Raw genomic sequence first — 22,894 nt, 5'->3', positions numbered from 1 at the left:
CATAGCCGACCGCGGGTGTGACACGAACCCTAGCTGGCCGCCTGACTAGCGCTCGGTCGCAAGCCGCCGCTTTCAGATTGGAGTTCCACATGTCCTCCGCGCCTGAGCCCTGGGACGTCAGAGGCCTGGCTTGCTGCCGCCGCCGCCGCCAGTTCATGTCGTGTGACCCACAACCAATGGCAGAGAAGCCAAGTATTCCTGGCGTCCGCTGTGATTGGTTCCCAGCCTGGAGGCGGTGGCGGAGGGTGGGCCTTACGATGGTCTCCCTTAGGCCGGTCTCCCTTAGGCCGGGCGTTCAGACCGCGACCGTAGAGGCGTCCGCGGGGTAAGGCTGGGAGTCCGGTAGCCGGAGGCGGCGGCGAGTCCAGAACGGCCGGGCCTCACAGGGAGAAGGCGTCACTTGAGGTTACAAGTGCCCGCGCTGGGGCAGTGCCTGACCCTCATTCCAGTTGGCGGAGGAGGAGAAGGAAGGGGCCGGGCCGGGTCCCCTCCCCTCGCGCCCCGGATGGATGTGCCCGGCCCGGTATCTCGGCGCGCCGCGGCGGCGGCTGTGCTCTTGCGCACCGCTCGGGTCCCTCGTGAGTGCTGGTTCTTGCCCACCGCGCTGCTCTGCGCCTATGGCTTCTTCGCCAGCCTCAGGCCGTCCGAGCCCTTCCTGACCCCGTACCTGCTGGGGCCGGACAAGAACCTGAACGAGACAGAGGTACGCGCGGAGGACGCGGGGCGCGCGCAGGAAGGGCGGGCGACCAGCCTGCGGGTGGGCGGCGGAGGAAGAGAGGACTGAGAAAAGCGCTCCAGCCATCTTGGGCAGAGATTTCTGATTTTTCCCAGTTGGAGGTCGGCTTCGTGCTCTGCGTTGTGTTCATGATTTTCTGTTTTCTTCGGCTATGTAGGGCGAGTCTCCTGCGAAGGTCTGAGAACACGCGTGCAGAGGCCCCGTGCCTTGTGCGTCAGGCAGTATGCTGATAGTGTTGTGATGTGGCTTAGTGTAACTGCCCAGACTGGTCCAGCAGTTCCTGCTGGGGGTGAAGGGGCAATATTTTGACAAAGAAGTGAAAACATCAAGGTGTACTTTGGACATGGCTTAGTAAATACTCATTGACTGAAAGTAGGCAACCACTGCTTTTCTGAAAGGATCTTCCCTCTACCTGCTTCACCTGCTTCCTGTCCATCCCTTACTTTGTTTACATTTGGCAGGATGGATGGACTTATCCAAGTAAGGACAGGACAGAAGTACAGAACATCTTAATTTGTCTTGATTTTTAGTTGGGTGAGGTTGTATCCAAGGATATCCTGCCCCTCTCGCCCTTAAGCCCAACCTCCAGAGATAAAGGCAGATGGTATAACATAATTGACTCTTAATTATAGTTTTTCTTGTATTGTGAATTGTTGCTTCACAGATGTTAGTTTTGCTTCTCAGATACAAGGTGGTGTCTTTGAAGGCTTCTGTGATGTTCAGGGTAATTGAGAGCACATAGTCCATCATCAAGAGTTTTTTGCTGATTGATTTTTCCTAGGTGAGGGCTTACAAATAAAGTACTTCAGAAGCGCGTAGTGTATTTTAGAAATGTGCTGACCTGTTAAAGTGCATGGTCAAAACCAGCACTTGTTTTTTGCAGAAGAAAGACAGTATATAAACTGAAAAAGAAATTAAACCCAAAGTACTTCCACAAAACCGAAATAAAGCCGATTCAATGCCCTCTTCCTTGAATACAACAAAGGGTGAAAGCTGAGGTCTCATGTTCTTTTTCCTACTCTCAGCCACTTATGAGCTGTCGCTTTTTTCCTACACCTTTTCCTTCCACCCCCTCCCTGCCTCCTTGCCCCAATTGCTGTAAAATAATCCTCCCATTTAAACCTCACTCTTCTCTATGTTGGTAGTAGTCAGTCACTTCTTTTGAGTAGCAACTCAGTAACCCTGCATAACACGTCAAAACAAGAGACGGCACTACCGGAATCATTTGCACACTGGCGAGATACAATTTCTCATAGTTTGCTGTTTGCAGTTTGTTGCAGTGCTCTGTCATTTTTAAGGGCGCTTGAGAGGGAATCAGTATTGACTTCTGTATTGAGGGTTTCACTTGAAAGTCTGACATTGGTTCACTTCTAGCAAGTATCACTGACTTTTTGCCTAGCCTTAAATTACCCTATTGACTTGCCAGTTGTGGGGTGGTGTGGCTGGACCGTTTCTCAGTCTTGTGGATCACCACATAAGCGACCGTAGCAGTTATTCATAACCTATTTGAATTTTAATACTGATTTAAAGCAATAATAAAGTCAAAACGGCCAACTTTTGTGAACAGAATGATTTTACAAGAAAATTACTGCACTGATATGAGAAAGTATGATTCTGGAGACCCAAAACAACCACTGAATCTGAGGCAGAATTGATACTGCTGTGAACAGCTAACCATTACAGTTTCATGTGAACTGCCATGTGATCTGCACAGTTTGTGCACCTTTCCTGATAGTGAAACACAGGGAGAGAAACATGTTCCAAGTGTTGATGTTTGAAAGCTGATCTGTTTTGTTATGTGCCCTGGGTAGAAGGTTGCTGTGTGATGTGCTACCAAGATCGTGTGCTCTGTCCTGTCAGAAAGCTTTTCAAGGTGAGTGAAGTATGTTCAGGGGGCACAGAAATAAAGCAGAGTTGCCAGGCCTAGTAACTGTTTGCTGATTGTGTAACAAAAACATAAGCGTACTTCTGTTATTGCTAATTAGATGAGGAAAAGGGATTTGAAGAGAAATCTAATAGTCTGGGGAAGGGGTGTATTCTCAGAGGACCACCAAATCATGGCTGATTCTCCTCTCCTTTACCTTGTGGCAAGCCCTACGTTTTTTGTATAACTAATAATTGAAATGAGTAGAACAGCTTATTCATTACTTACTGAGTGCTTGCTTTTTGCAACGGACAGTTAAATAAAAAATATTACATGATTTTTAAGCAAAGCTAATGCTAAGTCATATTCAGTGACATTTGCATTAAAGTTTGTGTTTGCTGCTAGAAGACTGCAGAGGGTCAAGTTGGTTTGAACAGAGCTATTGTTAACTAAATTCTAAAACAAAAGGAGAGGAGAAAAAGACAGACTTCTCTCTACTCTCAAAGATTTTTTTTTTTAGATTTCAGGAAAAGCATTCACTTTAAAATAGATACCAGTTTATAAGTTTTAAGCAGGCTAAAATTTGACTGTATGTTAATAGTTGAAGGCCAAACTTTCAGTAAAACAGATCTTTATCTCTAAAAACTTTTTTTATCCTTTCATCATTGTAGCATGTGTTTTGACAGACATTTACTACCTTTCTTAGATTTTTTTTAAACATTCCACCTATTTTGCCTAATATTCAGAGCCTTACAAAGTTTGGTTTTTACCTCCTTGGCAGCCTTATATCTGACTACAAACTTTCTTCCCTTACCACTTCCACATAACCAAGCTCCATTCATATTAATCTAATAGTCTTAAGTCCAGCATATCCACAGTCTGTCATCTGTTGACATGTACTCAAAGACTTATTCTTTTCTTGGAATAATCTTCCCGTATATATCTATTGATATCTTTGTTAGCCTTTAGGTTTCTCATTCAAGGTCCATCTTGAAGAAACAACCCTATATTTCCTATTTCCATTCCTCGCTAGGTTCAGAACTCCTGGAGAGCTGAGGATCTCAATTTATTTATTTAGAGACAGAGTCTTGCTCTGTTGCCCAGGCTGGAGTGCAGTAGTATGATCTCGGCTCACTGCAACGTCTACCTCCCAGGTTTAAGTCATTCTCATGTCTCAGTTTCCTGAGTATCCAGGATTATAGGCTTGTGCCACTACATCCAGCTAATATTTTATATTTTTAGTAGAGATGGGATTTTGCCATGTTGGCCAGGCTGGTCTCGAACCCCTGGCCTCAAGTGATCCGTCCAACGTGGCCTCCCAAAGTGCTAGGATTACAGGCATGAGCTACAGTGCCTAGCCTTATTTTATTCTTTTTTTTTTTTTGAGAAGGAGTTTCGCTCTTGTTGCCCAGGCTGGACTGCAATGGCATGATCTCGGCTCACTGCAATCTCTGCCTCCTGGATTCAAGTGATTCCCCTGCCTCAGCCTCCAGAGTAGTTGGGACTACAGGCACGCACCACCATGCCTGGCTAATTTTTTTGTATTTTTAGTAGAGACAGGGTTCCTCCATGTTGGCCAGGCTGGTCTTGAACGCCTGACCTCAGATAATCTACCCACCTCGGCTTCCCAGAGTGCTGGGATTACAGGCTTGAGCGACCGCGCCTTGGCCATTTTATTCTTTTTGTCACTTCCATGCTGGTTGAAAACAATGTTGTGCAAATAACTGCCAATTAGTTGTTTAATTGAAACTTGATTCTAATTTAAAGTCTAAATCTAAATTAGGACATAAAAATGAACATCTGTTTTCCCTTGACTTTGTAGCTCAAGAAAGCACAAGCGCTGATCCAAAGAGTTGTGAAAAGCACCTTGGTCATAATAAAATCAATTCCCTTTGCTCACATGGCAGATATTACCTGAAGTGAGAAGTTGGAGAATGGACAATTAATAAGGGTCTGTAATTGGTACATTTTTGCCTGTAGGAAGTTTCCCTTCGAGATTCAATATATCGAGGAAGCAATTTTTGCTGTCATTGGAAATGCTGAAAGAGAAAAGGATCTCCTTTGGAGACCCGTTAGTTAAGTGCTGGAGACGGTGGTCTTTATCGCTTCATGAATGCCCTGTAAAAGCACCTCAGTACAGATTAGAAAAGCTGCTGCAGGCATTAGAGTTAACCTTGGAAGGTAGTAGATGTTAATAGCAGTTTTCTGATTGAAGAAACCAGGCATTTTAGTGTGGCAGATTCAGAATATATGAATTCAGATCCTTCTGCCAATCTTAACTGTGATAACTTTGGACAATTCACTTAACCTTTCTTTAAGGCCAAGTTTCCTTGTTTGTGAAATAGAGATGATAGAAGCAATTACCTTAGGTTCGTGGTTTGGATTAAATAGAATGTAGATAAAGTGCTTAGCATGGTATGTAGCACAGCAGTAGAGGTTTGTTATTATGATGCTGATAATAGCATGAGAGGGCCATTCATCCTGGGTTGATGTCTCTTAAAGGAGAAAATGCAGGTTTCTTATTTAGAATAAGTTAAAGAGAACCTATCCGGTTTTGCCCCTCTCCCCTGCTTGCCTTTCTTTTTGTTTTTAGTTGTTATTGCAAGGCTGGCAGTGTTACTCTCCTTCATCTTCGTTCTCTAAATTGTAGTTTTGTATTAGTAGAATTAAACTCATGAGTAAAGATACTTTAATAATTTCAAGGATGAAACTTAGACAATGAAAACTTAGCGGTTAATCATTTTGGGACAAGTATTGTTAAAAGTTATGTAACATGTCTAAGCACAGACAATATTATTGGAGTAAAGAGGTCATCCAAAATCCCGAAACAAAGAAAGATGAGCTATTGAAGGAAGCAGTAGAGGATATTTTTAAAGGAAAGGTTTGATGGCTAGTACTTCATGGTGCTATGTTGGGGAAATAGTGAAGGTGACACTTAATCAAAAAGAAGAGACAGTTTCAAACTTTAGAAAATGGATAGGCCGTGTGCGGTGGCTCACACCTGTAATCCCAGCACTTTGGGAGGCTGAGGCAGGTGGATCATGAGGTCAGGAGTTCGAGATCAGTCTGGCCAACATATTGAAACCCTGTCTCTCCTAAAAATACAAAATATTGGCCTGGCACGGTGGTAGGCACCTGTAATTCCAGCTACTCGGGAGTGAGCTAAGATTGTGCCATTGCACTCCAGCCTGGGTGACAAGAGTGAAACTCTGTCTCAAAAAAAAAAAAAGAAAGCTGACAGAGAGTATCTGTAAAAATATAGGCCACAAAGGAATGACAAGTTGTTAATTAGAACACAACTGTGAAATCTCAAGATTACCCTTACCTGCTTTGGTTTTCTACTTAGAGTTATCTAATGCAGCCAAAGGCACTTTGTTCCTCATTTGCTAAAATTTCCACGGTTTTGAATAAGAATCATTTCTACAGTTCTTGATTACTCTTTTAGGCACATAGTCAGGTGCAGCAAAATTTCCTGATCAAATGGAGCTTACTAACTGATTTACCAATACAAATTAGATCAAAATTCATGAAGGTGAGGCCATTAAACAGATCACTTTTGTTTGGAATGTATTTCAGAAAATGGGGATTATGTTTTACTTTTATAGCGGTGCTCTGCACTGGCAAGAGATTTTGCAACAATTGTCTATTGTTTCTGTAAACCTTAGAACCTTAGCTCATATTAGACTTGAGTGAACTGAGATGTACAGGAAAGATAAAAAGGAAGTTACTAGGTCTCAGAATGTAAAAGTCTAGGGTTAGGTTGCTCCATCACAAAGTATTCAGCCTTTTACCAAAACTTGCAAAAAGCACTTCAAAGTTGAGGCCACTGATAAAAGGAAGGAAGCTTCTCCTACAATGATTGTTATTGGAAGAATGGGAATGATAGTTAAATTAATTTAGTTAATTCATACTGCCGCAGATATCCTTGTCAGCGTGTCCTCTAGTCTTCAGACTTTGTGAATAAATCAGGTGGAGTAAGTAATTTACATGTTGTGTCTCATTTAATTTTTGCAACAAACAACTCTCCCAATTTTAAAATACGCATTAAAAAGAAAATAGCAAAAGCTTCTATGTTTTTTTAAAATAAACTTTAAACCAGAAAGACCCCAGCAGGAATTTCAGTTTTTTTTCTATTTACAAACAAGCAAAAAGAAGGACATAAAGGTTGCCTATAATCCTGCCATCTGGAGAGAGTTAATTTTCTCAAGACTGTAAGACAGATTGACCATCTTTATTTGTTCCTCTGCCCCAAAAGAAACAAAACTTAAAGTCAGAGAAGCTTAATGAAACACTAGGATAAAGGCTGTCTATTTTGTGTCTAGAAGTAAGAAATGACAGTAATTCAGTTTTCAAAGCATTTATTGAATCTAGTATATTCCAAACAGTATGCTGGCTTTTAGAAAGGTCATATAGGTGAATGTAGGGGTCTATCCTTAAAAAGCCTGTAAGGCAGTTGTTCTCAACTCTGGCTCATTTAAAAATCTGAGAAGTTTTTAGAAAATATCTGTGGCTGGGCAGTTTTCTTTTTTTTTTTTTTTTTAGGAGACAGAGTCTTGCTCTGTCACACAGGCTGGAGTGTGGTGGTGTGATCATAAGTCACTGCAGCCCCAAACTCCTGGGCTCAAGCACTTCTCCCACCTCAGCCTCCTGAGTAGCAGCCATAGGCATGTGCCATCATGCTTGGCTAACACATTTTTAAAAGCTTCTTAGGAGATGCAGCCATGGTGAAGAGCCAGTATTAGGAATTAATTGGGGAAAGTGATGCATATAGATCAGTATCAAGAGAGTTTGAGGCTAGATGAGATGGCTCACATGTCTGTAATTCCAGCACTTTGGGAGGCTGAGGCTGGTGGATTGCTTTGAGCCCAGGAGTTTGAGACCAGCCTGGGTAATGTGGTGAAGCCCTATCTCTACCAAAAAAAAAAAAAAAAATTGCTGGATGTGGTAGTACAGGCCTGTAGTCCCAGCTACTGGGGAGGCTGAGGTGGGAGGATCACCTGAGCCTCACCTGAGGCGGAGGTTGCAGTGAACCATGATTCTGCCACTGCACTCCAGCCTAGGTGACAGAGGGAGACCCTGTCTCCAAAAAAAAAAAGAGTTTGAATGTTGTAATACAAGTACTATTGGCTTCTGTAAAGTCTTTCTGAATAAGGAAGTCTTTGAACTAGACCTTGATTAATGGGAAGAATTTATTAGGAAAAAAGATGATGGTATTGGGGATAGGAAAGGATATTTCCGGCTGGGCGTGGTGGCTCACGCCTGTAATCCCAGCGCTTTGGGAGGCTCCTCATTTGAGGTCAGGAGTTTGAGACCAGCCTGGCCAACATGGTGAAACCCCACCTCTGCTAAAAATACAAAAATTAGCCGCGTGTGATGGCGAGTGCCTGTAATCTCAGCTATTCAGGAGGCTGAGGCAAGAGAATCACTTGAACCTGGGAGGCGAAGGTTGCAGTGAGCCAAGATCGTACCATTGCACTCCAGCCTGGGTGCAGAGCGAGACAAACAAAAAAAGGAGAAGAGATATTTTTCTCAAACAAAAAAAGGAGAAGAGATATTTTTCAAACAATTATCTGAACTGTTGTTGTCAAAGTTTCTTTGATTGATAAGGATGAGATCTTTGAGGTATTTGTAGGTTGTTTTGTAAGAATAAATTCCTTTTGAGTATTCCAGGTCCTTTGATCACTAATGGTTTGTTTTTTTCTCTTCCTACCAGGTCTTCAATGAAATTTATCCAGTATGGACTTACTCTTACCTGGTGCTACTGTTTCCTGTGTTCCTTGCTACCGACTACCTCCGTTATAAACCTGTTGTTCTACTGCAGGGGCTCAGCCTTATTGTTACATGGTTTATGCTGCTCTATGCCCAGGGACTGTTGGCCATTCAATTTCTAGAATTTTTTTATGGCATAGCCACAGCCACTGAAATTGCCTATTACTCTTATATCTACAGTGTGGTAGACCTGGGCATGTACCAGAAAGTCACAAGTTACTGTCGAAGTGCCACTTTGGTGGGCTTTACAGTGGGCTCTGTCCTAGGGCAAATCCTTGTCTCAGTGGCACGCTGGTCGCTGTTCAGCCTGAATGTCATCTCTCTTACCTGTGTTTCAGTGGCTTTTGCTGTGGCCTGGTTTTTACCTATGCCACAGAAGAGCCTCTTCTTTCACCACATTCCTTCTACCTGCCAGAGAGTGAATGGTATCAAGGTACAAAATGGTGGCATTGTTACTGACACCCCAGCTTCTTACCACCTTCCTGGCTGGGAGGACATTGAGTCAAAAATCCCTCTAAATATGGAGGAGCCTCCCATGGAGGAACCGGTAAGCTCAGCCTTAAATATCTTGTAATTTCTACTATGGGGGCTAGACCAGTGGTGAAAAAACCAGCAAACTCCCTCTTGATAGATCTTGTATTCATTTGGATTCATGTTTTATCCTGAGTTGATTCATTGCTTTATTCATTCATTCCATTCATTCAAGCTATGGTTTATTTATATTAGAGATGACACATTTATTTTTCCCTGGAGTGCATGACCTCCAAAGTCAGACTGATACAGCATTATATTGTTCATGTCAGAGATGTCTTGGATTGCAGGGGCTGAGTCTTCGTCTTTTCAGTGTTTGGCACATAAATAAAGCACTCAGAAAATTTTTGCTAAGTGGGTAATGATTCTAATAAATGATTAAATATCTACTTCTAGTTTCTGAATTGAAGCCCAAATTATTATTATTATTATTGTTGTTGTTGTTGTTATTATTATTATTATTATTATTATTATTTGAGATGGAGTCTTGTTCTGTTGCCAAGGCTGGAGAACAGTGGTGTGATCTCGATTCACTGCAACCTCTGCCTCCAGAGTTCAAGCAGTTCTGCCTCAGCCTCTCCCTAGTAGCTGGGATTACAGGCACTTGCCACCACGCCCAGCTAATTTTTGTATTTTAGTAGAGACGGGGTTTCACCATGTTGGCCAGGCTGGTCTCGAACTCCTGACCTCAAGCAGTTCCCCCGCCTCAGCCTCCCAAAGTGCTGGGATTACAGGCCTGAGCCACTGCACCCAGCCATGAAGCCCATGGTATTTAAGGGTAAGAAGTTATTTTCCTCTTCTGTGCTAGAAGGTATATCTGTTATTTATTTTTCAAATGACAATTTGCTGAAGTGAAGTAGTAATGAATAATGCAGGCAAAGAGATCACAAGAGGACAGTTTAAGGTGATGATGGAATAAATATTAAAAGTGTGTTATGAAGCGGTCTCTTGGAAGAGAGAGGTATGGCATTAAAATAATTTATCCATCTGTTCTGTCTAGCCAGGAAGATGAATTCCTTTCCCTAGACACCCACCCTTTTTTTTTTTTAATATACAAGTTTTTTTGTTTCTATTAGGTTATAAACTGTGAGCTGTGAGGAGCGAAGTTAATTCCAGCCACACTGTAGTCTTAGTTTTCCTGGGACATGTTTGGAAATAAGCCTATTAACATTCCAGCTTTGTAGGTGGCCTCAGTCGGACTGAGCTCCATAAGCTTTGTAGGCTGGCTGATAATAAAGAACCATTATGAATAAAGTCTTTCATTCTGTACTGAGAGTTAACTGAATTGTTTCAATGTGATATCTGATGTACTCATTGAAAATTACTCTTTTCTCTATCCCCATTCTTGAGCTCTCAAATTACTACTTGAAATTTAGGTTATCATCCCAAAGAGCCTGGGTAGACTTCTAGAGCCAGGGCAACCCTCATCGTGAAACTCACCTTGATTACCAAGGCACCTGTGAGCAGTTTTTGTCAGAATGACCAAGGCTTAAGTGGCAATGAAATGCTGATTTTTTCATAATTTGTTAGGTGGTGATGGAGAGTCAACAGAGGGTTGATGGGAGAGGGAAGGAGGTATAATCATTTCATAGATTTCATGAAGTGGAAAAAAATAAAGACCCTTCTTTATCTGTTTTGAATGTGTTACAGTGGCTTTAGCTAAAATTAACATATATATAATGTGTGTATAAATGTATATTTTAGATATTAACATATTGACCTTAGTTCTAAATATTTTTATAGATAGTGAGTTTCAGACTTTTTTGAATATAATTAAGAAACATAGTGAGAAAACACATTTTACATAGAAAACCTGTACATACATAGGTATGTATATATTTTATATATAACAGAAACAAGTTTTACAACAATACTTTATTCTGATACATTCTTTTACTTTTTTAAAATTCAGTTCACTGTTCTCTAAATCAATTTTATTGCCAACTTACGGGTGGTGACCTATAGTTTAAAAAACTGTTCTAGATCAACTTGAAATACTTGTTTATAGATACACAGTGTATCAGTATTTTATATACCGAAGAATTGTAGAATTTTAGAGTTAGAAATTATTCTAATAACGTCAGAAAAATCAGAGCATTTTAAGAAGAGATTAGATTTCATCAAGACTGTCCTTTTAGAGATAAGGATTAGGATCAGAGATTAGGAACTTGTGCAGAATTGCACAAATATACTCTTGAGCATAATTTTAAAGTGTATATGAGATCCAGTTCTCTCTAAACCTTTCTCCATGAAGTCTTTTAACTAGGGTAACAATGTCAGAACCATCATGTCAGTTACACTGTTTTCAAAATTAGGATTCAAGTCAGTTCCCTGATATCCTAGGCTCTGTTACCGATACCATAGCAGATGGGCAGTGCTGCTTGGTATTGGCACTGATTGGCCCTGAAATGCTGCTGTTTTTCTTTGCAAGCTTGAAGGAAATTCAGAAAATGGATATTAGGGATCACAGAGCTATTTTAAGTTGACAAGACCTATAATTAAACCATAAATTATAATCATGGTAATTATTGAAGAGTAGGTAGGTAGGTGGTTTTATCTTGATTTTTATAGAAAGAGAAAATGAAGTAGGAGGAGTCTAAGTGATAGCTCGCTCTACAAGTTACCTTAGAGTATTGGTGAGTTCTTTTTAAAGAGAGCCTATTGCATTGGGGCAAAGGGTGCTGATCTTGCAGAAAGAAGAACCAAAGCTGGTGACTTTCTTTCATAAGCAGAGCTGGATTCATTATGTAGTTGGCTGATAAGTGAACCTGATTTATTTTAAGTTCTTCATCTATGAGAAATGACACAAATTAAACCACTTCTTTAGCATAGGTTCTGACATGTAATTAATACCTAGTAAATGATACTCTTAATAGAGCCATGCTTTTATTTGTAGTTTGATATCTTTTACTGCTAGTAAGTATTCTTTCTGTGTCTGCATGTCTGAGGTCTATAAACAATGACAGCAGTGAAATTAATGCTTCCACTTTGGTATTAAATAATGTCATTTCTAGCAGCAGGGTGTAGTGAGTTTTGAAGAAAGTGAAGTCCAAACCCTAGTTCTAGTACTTGGGCAAGTTACTTAATTCTGTGAGATTTAGTTTCCTTATGTACATATCTACCTTTTAGGGTTATTTTGAGTATTTAAAGCTTTCAAATGAGTTTACATAGTAGGTTTCCAATAAATGGTAATTGCTGTTACTATTATCATTATCATTAGACATGAATAATCCGGAACAGCTTTGTACTTTTATGGTAGATAGTCATGTATTTGTGAGGTTGTAAATAGAATAATCTTTCCTTTTCTCTTTGAATTAATCACCCCCAGTCATCTTCATTATCATCATTATCACACCTCCCATGTATTTTGACCTGGGTATCAGATACTGTGCTAAGAACTTTAGAGTCAGTATATTGTTTGATTCTTATTAAAACTCAATGATGTAGATATTTGCTCATTTTACAGAAGAGGAAACTAAATTTAGTTAACTGACTTGTGCAAAGGCACATAGGAAGTGGCACTTTAAAAATTTCCAACTCAGGCGGGGCATGGTAGCTCACACCTGTAATCCCAGCACTTTGGGTGGGCAAGGCAGGCAGATCACTTGAGGTCAGGAGTGCGAGACCAGCCTTGCTAAGGTAGTGAAACACCATGTCTGCTAAAAAAAAAAAACCCAAAAACTAACTGGGCATGGTGGCGCATACAAGTAGTACTCCCAGCTACTTGGGAGGCTGAGGCAGGAGAGTTGCTTTAACCTGGGAGGCAGAGGTTGCAGTGAGCTGAGATGGTGCCACTGCACTCCAGCCTGGACAACAGAGACTCTGTCTGAAAAAAAAAAATTTCCACCCGCATCTAGTTGACTCCAAAAACCACCACTCCAGTAGAGACTTCCATTCCGTGACAGAGGGAAGTAATTGTTAAAGATTTTTAAATGTATAAAACAGCATTAAAACCTTATATTCAAATGAAATCTGAAACTAGATCCCCATTGTGATAAGTAAATAAAAATTGAGCCTTTCTGATTGCAACAGGAATGCAGGTCTGATAATTTTACCTACTTGAGCCTGTTATTTATCCCACATGAACTCTCAAAGCTCCATGGAACACAGTGAAGGCCACTTATTGAATTAGAACTTGCATGATTAACTATGAGCAGCTCAGAGTTTTGATGTAATAGAAATAAACCTTTGTAGATGTAATTCAACAAGAAACATAAAAGGTAATATGTCAAATGCTTCTTTAGAAAGTGCGATTCATATAAGCTTAACATTTGAAGCCTAGAAGACAGCATAGAAGGAAGCCTGCAGATTATAGCAAGAGGTGTTGATTTTATAAACAGGACCTGCCATCTTTTCTTTTTAGCATGGCCAGATACTAGATTGAGTAGTTATTAACTTCTTTGTGCAGAATTCATTATTACATAATAGATCTAAACTTCTCAAATGTATTATACTGGGCATTATTTTATGTATGCCATGACTTTTTAAGCTATGCAATAAAAATAACATTAACTGAGCACCTCTATAATAAATACATGCATTATCTAATTTAACTCTGTATAATCGTATATGGATAGATATTATTGTTACCATTTTTGTTTTCCAGATGAGAAAACTAAGGGTTTCTTACCAGTTTATGGTAGGATTTCTAATAGAAACTTGTGAATCCTTTTAATAGTTCCATTCTTCCAGGAATATACTTTCTTATAATCCTTCCAGCATCCTTGAAAGTTTTAGATATCACAGTTGTTTTCCAGGTTATATTGGTTAAACAACTGAAGCTAAATAGTAAAATTCTGATATAGTTCAATAAAACTGGTGGATCTTGAATAAAGACTTCAGAAAATGTGCTTCGTCCCATTCACTCACTCTCAGCAAATTCACATTAGATGTGATTAACAATTATCTTGTGATTTGTTTAAATTCACAAGGTTTGTTCTCATATACAGTGCCAAGAAATCAATCTTGTAACAGCAATATTTTGTACTTCTAGGTGGTTATCATATGCAAAACTCGGATTCTCAGTCCAGTGAGGTTTTCTAGCCTCTGAGGGAGAAAATGGCCTTTATTTACCTAATGCTGATGGTCACTGTTACTGTATATAAGAGGAGAAAATATTTGTACTAATTTTATAAAAATGATATGGTGTGTGTGTGTGTATATATATATATATGGGGTGTGTGTGTGTGTGTGTATGTATGTATGTATGTATATATATGTTTTTGTTTTTTTTTTGAGACAGTGTCTCTCTCTGTCACCCAGGCTTGAGTGCAGTGGTGTGATCATGGCTCACTGCAGCCTTGATCTTCTAGGTTTGAGTGATCCTCCCACCTCAGTCTCCTGAGAGTAGCAGGAACTATATGTGTACACCACCACACCCAGCTAATTAAATTGTGTGTGTGTGTGTGTGTGTGTGTATGGAGACAGGATCTTACTGTGTTGCCCAGCTTGATGTTGAACTTCTTGGTTCAAGCAGTTCACCTGCCATGGCCTCTTGAAATGTGGAGATTCCAGGCATGAGCCACTGTGCCTGACATCTACTTATTTTTTAAAATTAAACATTACAGAAAGCTATATAAAAAAATTAAAAATCACCTGACCTACTGCCACCCAAAGATTAGTGAACTTTTCAAACATCTCTTTTCATATATGCATATGTATGTATACATATGTATACATGTTATAGTAAATGAAATTGTGATCTACATGTAGTCTTGTAACTTGCTGCTGTTTTACTCAGTGGTATATCATACTCATCTTTCCATGGCTGTCATTTTGCCTTTACATGTTAGCCACGGAAGTAAAATTTTCCATGTTCTGTTTTTTGTTTTTTGTTTTTTTTGGTAGAGATAGGATCTCACTTTCTTGCCCAGGCTGATCTCAAACTCCTGGGCTCAAGCAATCCTTCTGTCTTGACCTCCCAAAGTGCTGAGATTATAGACGTGAGCCACCGCACCCAGACTTCCCATGTTCTGAGCAAGGCCCAGGGATTACAGTAACATTTGGTAGATTAGTCCTTTCATACAGATGAAATCAGAGATATCTCACAGAGTGTCTGACATCTCATATTCACTTCTTGCGATGGTGCATAGCTCAGTAATGTCTTGCTTCACTCAATTATAAGCCCAGTAACTTGATTTATTACTTTATTATAATACTATTTCTCATTGTTTAAATATTAAGTAATATAAAAAGTTTAAGGAAGAAAATTTAAACCACTAAGAACCCACCACCTAGAAAGAACTGCTAATATTTTGATCTACTTCTTTCCAATATTTCTATCTTAACTGTTGCATCAATCTGTCAGTTACAAGGATAGGAGGCCTTAACTGAATAGTGATTTATTAGGGTTGCTAGTCTGTTGCTTATTATTATTCTTGTTATGTTGTTTGCCAGTCTATGGGAGATGTAGATTATAGACTCCTATTGGCTGAAGCCTGCAATCTCTTTTCATCATCTTCGTTTTGTAAACAGTACATCTTTTGCTGGGTTGATTACATACAGCTGTGTTAATGCTATAGTGCATTTAAAGCAAAAATCCTATGAGAACATATTTTTCACCAGAGGGGATAAATGTAATTGTTACCAGTTTATGAAGTAAGCCGTTGGTTTTCACAAGGAAAAAAGTCTGTTAGGTAAATAATTGGGCCTGTAAATTGCTTTCTATATAATTGCCTTCATCAGAGTTTGAGCATTGTTCCCTTTTGCTATGTAGGAACCCAAGCCAGACCGTCTCCTTGTGTTGAAAGTACTATGGAATGATTTCCTGATGTGCTACTCCTCTCGCCCTCTTCTCTGCTGGTCTGTGTGGTGGGCCCTCTCTACCTGTGGCTATTTTCAAGTTGTGAACTACACACAGGGCCTGTGGGAGAAAGTGATGCCTTCTCGCTATGCTGCTATCTATAATGGTGGTGTGGAGGCTGTTTCAACCTTACTGGGTAAGCAATGTAGGATAATAGAGGTTGGTGGTGGGGAAGGGATTCCTCTGGTAGTTAAGCCAGGTGTAATCAGATTTACTCCCCCTTCCCAAATTTGAAATAGCCTCAAAAAATGATTTACTTATTTTGAGCTCGATTTTATAATTGAGGAAGACAACTCAGAAGTACTCAAGCGGAGCAGGACTATGACTAACAAACTGAAATTTTAAAATAAACTTTGGGGAAACCTAATATAATTTTCAAGATTGTTTATCCAAGTTTCCATTATTTCTGTACTTACTGGATAGTTTTGTCACTTGATGTGAAATTTTGAATAGCGATATACAATAGTTTATAACAATAGTATCTAATATTTGTTGAATGTTACTATGTGCTAGGTCCTGGTCGAAGGACGTTATATACATTAACTCAATCCTCACAAAATTCCTGAGATAGGTAGAATTTATCCCGATTTTGCAATGGAAACTTGGGACTGGTAGGTTAATAACTTGCTCAAGGTCATATAGATGGTAAGTAGCAAAGTCAAGATTTGAACTCAGGTAGGATGGCTTCAGAGCCTGTGTATTTGACCATCTTACTCTTTTGTTCATTTGTAATTTGTTGACCTACCTCCTGAGGTTGTTGGATGGTGTTATATGATTTCTGTAAACACTTATTATCTGTCTTGGCACTCAGAAAACGCTTCATAGATTTTAGCTATCCTTATCATCATCACTGTTTTACCAAAAGGCAGAGAAGCCCTTTTGCCATGTTCTAGACTGCTCCTTGGTTTGAAGGAGAGATGCCTCATCCTGCCATGATGCCAAATTAGAAGCCGTGGTTGTTTTTGACTCTTGCCTCGGCTTCAGCTGCAGCATTTTTTTTCCCTTAGCAATGTCCCTGTGTCTTTGTCCTGCATTTTCATCTCACTGCTCCCTCTCCTAATTCAGTCTGTCATTTCAGTGGCTCTATTTTATTGATTCCATCAAGTTCAGAAATCTCTGTGTGAGTTTCAAGGCCCTCCATATTCTTGAGCTATCCTATTTATAAGTTTGCAGATTTGAAAATTTAATAATCTAAGCTGCGTTTTTAATGTATTGCAGTAGCATTTGTTTAGCAAAATAACTGGATTTTTTTTGTTGTTGTTATTTTGTAGGTGCTGTTGCTGTGTTTGCAGTTGGTTATATAAAAATATCCTGGTCAACTTGGGGAGAAATGACATTATCTCTCTTTTCTCTCCTGATTGCTGCTGCAGTGTATATCATGGACACTGTGGGTAACATTTGGGTGTGCTATGCATCCTATGTTGTCTTCAGAATCATCTACATGTTACTCATCACCATAGCAACGTATGTATTTTGGCTCATAGAAGCCTTAGGAAAAATTGTAACAGGATAAATTTTTTGGTTTCTTTACAAACCAAAATATTAAAGTTTCCAGTTAAATTAGGCAAATGGGAGGAAACATTGTATTTTATGTGCATTATCAGTTTTTCTTCTGAGGAAACATTTAGGCAAGTTTTGTTTATTCCCTTGTCTGTGTGTTCCTACTGTTTTCAGATGTTTGCATGAGATTTATATCATTTAGTTGCAAAATGTTTTCATTTGTTTGGAAAGGCAATTGACAGTAGAAAGAAGGACTCTTCACATTTAAAGTAAAAATGTTTACTTTTATTTAGAATAACTATTATAAGTACTCAGGAAGTAATTCTTATCTATTCACTCTTCTTTTATTTTTATTTTTTTTAAGTTTTCAAATTGCTGCAAACCTCAGCATGGAACGCTATGCCCTAGTATTTGGTGTAAATACCTTCATTGCCCTGGCACTGCAGACGCTGCTCACTCTAATTGTGGTAGATGCCAGTGGCCTTGGATTAGAAATTACCACTCAGGTAAGATCTTTCCTTTGGCATCGAAGGTAGTATGTGTGACTTGATCAGGGTGACAGAAGTATATGTATGCTTAATGAAAACAAATTCAAACAATAGGGAACAGATGTAAAGTAAAAGTGTACCCTCCTTCCTTCATTCAACACCTTCTCCCCTATCCTTAGTTCCTTTCTCCCTGGAGGGTGTTGGGATTGTCGTCTTTTTTATGAGGTCTTAGAACATTCCTGAGTGTAACTCATCAGCCCAGTGGGTCTGTTTCAGCTGAGAGGTAATACTGATTCCTTACAGGCCAAGTCCTTCTGCTTCCTCTTCCATTATTTCCCTCTATACTTAAATCTATGCTTGGAATACTGTGTCCCATGTTTGAGATTCCCTGTTTCATCTCACAACTCTTTAAGTCTCCTCCCTTTATTTAAAACACCCCTTACCCAAATACCAAGGTAGTGCCTTGCTGTTGATGAGCAGCATTATGATTTGTAACACATGACCTATTGAGAAACTTGCACCAACACCCAAAAACAATGTGAATACTTTTTACATTCAGGAATTGTATAGTTGTATATGCCTTCATGCATTGTGAGTTTTAAGTACATATTGTTTTGTACTTTGGCAAAATGGGCAACTGAATGAATCAAGAAGTACTTACTCTCACCCCCATCCCAACCCAAATGATTTCTTCCCAACATATTAGCTGTAATTAACTTTGTTTTTACTAAAGCAATCTAAGAGAGAAATAGTAATAATAGACTGTGCATTGAGTGCCTTCTGTGTGTCAAATGCTTTATATAGGATTTGCAGAGTTGCTGTATTAGACATGAAGAAGATGAGTTTGAGAGATGTTAAGTGACTTGCCCAGTACTATCAATAATAGTGTTCCAGAGCTTGGAGTTAAACCAACATCTAACCCCAAAACTTACTTCAGGATGGAAAATAGGAGAGAAACTTAAGTGCCTGCCATCCTCCCTGTGTAAGGGAGAGTTCCCAGGACTATTACAGTTGAGGGAAACATGGCTGTCATTGGAAGTGGAAATTTGTCAGCAGATTCTTATAGAAATGGTAGATTTAAACATGTGGAATAATAGGATTTTGTGGGTGGTGCTGAAACCCATTTAACTGCCATGATTGATTAATGGCTTCCTGCAGAAGTATAGCCAACATTGAAAGAAACTGGCTCAGTGATTTAAGGCCATACTCTCATTGTACCTTTGAACCAGTTTGTAAGTATTTAGTATGTTATTATAAGAAGAAGATGATGATGATGTTAATAAACCATATAGTCACATTAAAATTTGGCTTAGGGCATCATCCTCCGCAAACTAACACAGGAAACAGAAAACCAAATACTGCATGTTCTTACTCATAAGTCGGTGTTGAACAATGAGAACACATGGACACAGGGAGGGGAACAACAGGCATCGGGGTCTGTCCGGGGGTAGGGGGCAAGGAGAGGGAGAGCATTAGGACAAATACCTAATGTTTGTGGGGCTTAAAACCTAGGTGATGGGTTGATAGGTGCAGCAAACCAGCATGACACACGTATACCTATATAACAAATTTGCACATTCTGCACATGCACCCCAGAACTTAAAAAGAAAAAAAATTGTCTTAGGGAAGAATTTTTGTATTAAGTAATCCTATAATAGAATACAGTTGACCTTCTACTGCCCTCTTCTGGGGAAAAATAGAGTTCTTGATCTTCAGAATTTGGCCTGTTTGTACCCACCTATCAGCTTGAAGGTGGAGACCAGGACTGAATTATAACAATAACAGCAACAACAATAGAAATAATACTAACAGCATTATCATTGTGCTAATAAGCATTTATGATCTCACTGATTCGTCCCAACAATGCTGTAAAGTGACAACTATTATGAATTCCATTCTGTAAGTGAAGAAGTCAGGGCTCAGAGATGAAGTATCTCAATCAAGTTCACGCAGCTTGTAAGGGATGAAGTCGGGATTCACACTCAGGCAGTCAGGCTTCATTCAGTACCACCATGCTGGTGATGCTGCTTTGTAACTTTAGAGTCTGGCACATGGTGTAAGTATGCAATATTTTTTTAGGCTTTTTGGACAAATTCTGAATATACTTTATTATAGAGTAATCATCTTGTAATTGATAATTCAATAAACTACTACTTTTCCCCCTTCTAGTTTTTGATCTATGCTGGATATTTTGCACTCATCGCTGTGGTTTTCCTGGCCAGTGGTGCAGTCAGTATTATGAAGAAATGTAGAAAGCTGGAAGATCCAGAATCAAGTTCTCAAGTAACCGCTTCATAATACACTGCTGAAGGGCTTCTTCTTATAGCAAGAACTCCGCACAGCAACTGCCTGGATGTATTTGACTTTTTAAAGTGTAGACATATATTTATGAATGTGCATTTCTTGGCTTCAAAGCAGCCACTTGACTAATACCTTGTATTCCGGGAATAACATGATACTATTCAGAGGAGCCAGAAGTAAAGTTTATTTCATGGATTATTTATGAGAGCTAATTTAAGGATGACTTCTGATTCAAAAGTGAACTTGATTTTAAAAACCAGTCAAGAGCAATCAAGCAGCACATGGTGTTGTATACTTTATTAGCAAGTGAGTTTGGTGTTTTATAGGTTGCATATGTTTGTATCTACTTAGCCAGGTGCTTGGCCTGGTGGGAGCAGGGCTTCACAGAGGCCACAAAATGTTACAAGTCATGATGGATGGAAATATGTTCTAACAGCATCTGCCTCTATTCAATTTAATTCTTATTTCTGTGTTACTCATGTGCATTGGTCTTTCTACATAGTTATTCTATCACTGGCAATATTTGTTCTGATTTAGTGTTCTGTATTTTAAGGTGTATGTATCATTTCTAATTTTAAGTTATTTTTAAAAAATTCATCGTATGAATGTTCTTGGTTCCCATCGTGACAATTATGTATTTGTGTAAAATTTGTTTAGAAGTACATTTTTGCATTATTCATATGCTTCCCAGAGAAGCTCATTTACTTAGAAAATAAGGCAAATTTTGAAGCCTGCCTAAATGAAGAGATTTAATGAAAGCTTAAGGTAGGTTTGCTTGTCTTTAAATCTTCAGTATGAAGGAATATTAATTCCAAGATTAAAAGTTCATATATGGGCTACAACTATAACTAGCCCATTTGTATTTGCATTCCCTTTTATTTCCAAAATAAAATGAAAAATCTTTTTTAAATAATTTCATCCCTATATATAGTTTCTATATTTGTTTTTCTTATCCAAGTAAAGATGTCAATAGGAATTGCATTAGTCCAAGGCCTTTTTCATAAGCTGAGCCTCTTTTAAATTATTTCAATGGGACAGGAACTAGGATAGATGTGATTCCTGCATTTTTTTTTACCTTAAATCTGCCTTCGTTTCTAAAGGTAGATCATCTTGAATATTTGCTTAAAATTGCTAGTGATTTCATTACCAAGTTACTTGAAAAAAATGTTCTGTATGCGTTTAATTCTGAAATCAGTCTACCAAGGGGCTGCTAGTATATGTCAGACATGAAAACTATTTTAAAGCTGACTTTGTTGCCTTATCTTGAAAAGAATCTAGATAGGTGCTTTTAACTGGGATATTAACTTTTTTAGAATGACACAGCTGAACAGTGTTAATAATAGTGTGTCAAGATTGCAAAATTGACATACTCATTTGGTTTAAGCAGGCTAGAAGCAGATGGATGAGGATAAGAATAGGTCATTTTCTATTCACTGTCCTTTACAATTAAGGGAAAGGAAAAGAACACTAAGGAAGGGAAAGGGAAGTGGTATCGTAAAAGTAGCAACCTCCATTTTATATTTTGTTTTTTGTTTTTGCTTTGTTTTGTTTGTGCTAATTTGGGAATTGTGTACTCCAAAACAAGTAGAAAAGTGCTGTTTGAGGGATTTTATTAAATCTTTTTTTAATGGAATGTGGTACAAATTGTTCACGTTACCAAAGCAATATTTCCCTGGAATTTAATTCAAAGTTTGTGGCATACAACCTGAGCCTTTTCTTATATGAGACAAGAATATGTTCACATCTTGGTATGTGGCCATATTTGTAGAATGCTGAACCCAGTGTGCACATTGTACTGTATGCAGTTTTGCAAATAAGTGAAAATAATTTGTTGTACTTTTTATTCAATAATGTATAGATTATAAAATTACTTTTATTAAATAAATATTTTACAGTATATTTTCTCTTTAATCAAAATTATTTTAAATTTATCTTCTATTTCAGTAGGAGCTTTAGATTTTATCTTTAAATATTTTAATAATTTCTCCTTGGACAAATTTCATATTAAGTCTTCCTCTCGTCTAACTTGCCTAGTTAACCTTTTGTTATCTTGTTAATTATTCCATTCCATTCCTTTGTGATTTTTACCTTTGACTCTTCCACCTTATTTCAGATGTTTTCCCCCTTTTCTTTTCTTTTCTTTTTTTTTTTTTTTTTGAGACGGAGTCTCGCTCTGTCGCCCAGGCTGAAGTGCAGTGGCCGGACCTCAGCTCACTGCAAGCTCTGCCTCCCGGGTTTACGCCATTCTCCTGCCTCAGCCTCCCGAGTGGCTGGGACTACAGGCGCCTGCCACCTTGCCCGGCTAGCTTTTTTTGTATTTTTTTAGTAGAGACGGGGTTTCACCGTGTTAGCCAGGATAGTCTCGATCTCCTGACCTCGTGATCCGCCCGTCTCAACCTCCCAAAGTGCTGGGATTACAGGCTTGAGCCACCGTGCCCAGCCTCCCCCTTTTCTTTTGGCACCACATTGCACTGTTTATTTTTTTGGTCTTCATGTTGGCACCACTCATCTCTTTTTAAAGCATTCTTCTTTAAAAAAAAAAAAAAAAGACACTCTCTTTGATGTTAACTGAATTTTTAAAATAAAGGAAATGAAAGCAAGAGCAGAAAGTACCACGTTGTTCTGAAACTTTATAGCCTCTTTGTTCCACCTCAGATTATTCTAATACCCAGGGAGGAATCTTCTTGCCATGAGTTGAGAATCATTTGTCCATTATATCCCAGAAACCAAATCAGTATTTACTTACAGTATTCAAATGAGTACCATTTTTTAATATACCATTTCAAAACCTACTTAAGGCATTGATTTCACTGCTTATCACCAAAGTCCTGGAAAATTTTCATGCAAAAAGTTTTTTAAATATAGTTTTATAGCCCTATAGTTTCATTGCCTGTGTCTTACTA

At 38.9% G+C, this 22,894-nt stretch overlaps 1 protein-coding gene across 3 annotated transcripts; it reads left to right on the top strand.

Annotated features, from left to right (window-relative positions):
* The first annotated feature begins 237 nt into the window (after positions 1–237).
* SLC19A2 (solute carrier family 19 member 2) lies at positions 238–21,900 on the top strand. 3 transcript variants are annotated; one of them, XM_023207115.2, is made up of 7 exons: positions 564–703; positions 2,548–2,609; positions 8,314–8,916; positions 15,616–15,838; positions 16,974–17,166; positions 17,567–17,708; positions 19,860–21,900. In XM_023207115.2, the coding sequence occupies exons 2-7, from the start codon at positions 2,562–2,564 to the stop codon at positions 19,986–19,988; spliced, it is 1,338 nt and encodes a 445-aa protein (XP_023062883.1). In that variant the 5' UTR covers positions 564–703; positions 2,548–2,561; the 3' UTR covers positions 19,989–21,900. The 3 variants fall into 3 exon arrangements, with proteins under 3 accessions (XP_023062882.1, XP_023062884.1, XP_023062883.1); XM_023207114.3 differs by lacking the exon at positions 2,548–2,609 and having other exon boundaries at positions 238–703; XM_023207116.2 differs by lacking the exons at positions 564–703; positions 2,548–2,609 and adding an exon at positions 307–325.
* Positions 21,901–22,894: the final 994 nt, after the last annotated feature.

The sequence above is a fragment of the Piliocolobus tephrosceles genome, chromosome 1 (assembly GCF_002776525.5).
Source record: "Piliocolobus tephrosceles isolate RC106 chromosome 1, ASM277652v3, whole genome shotgun sequence".
Lineage (NCBI taxonomy): Eukaryota > Metazoa > Chordata > Mammalia > Primates > Cercopithecidae > Piliocolobus > Piliocolobus tephrosceles.
Note: the sequence above shows the minus strand (reverse complement) of the source record. Positions and strands in the feature narration are given on the sequence as shown.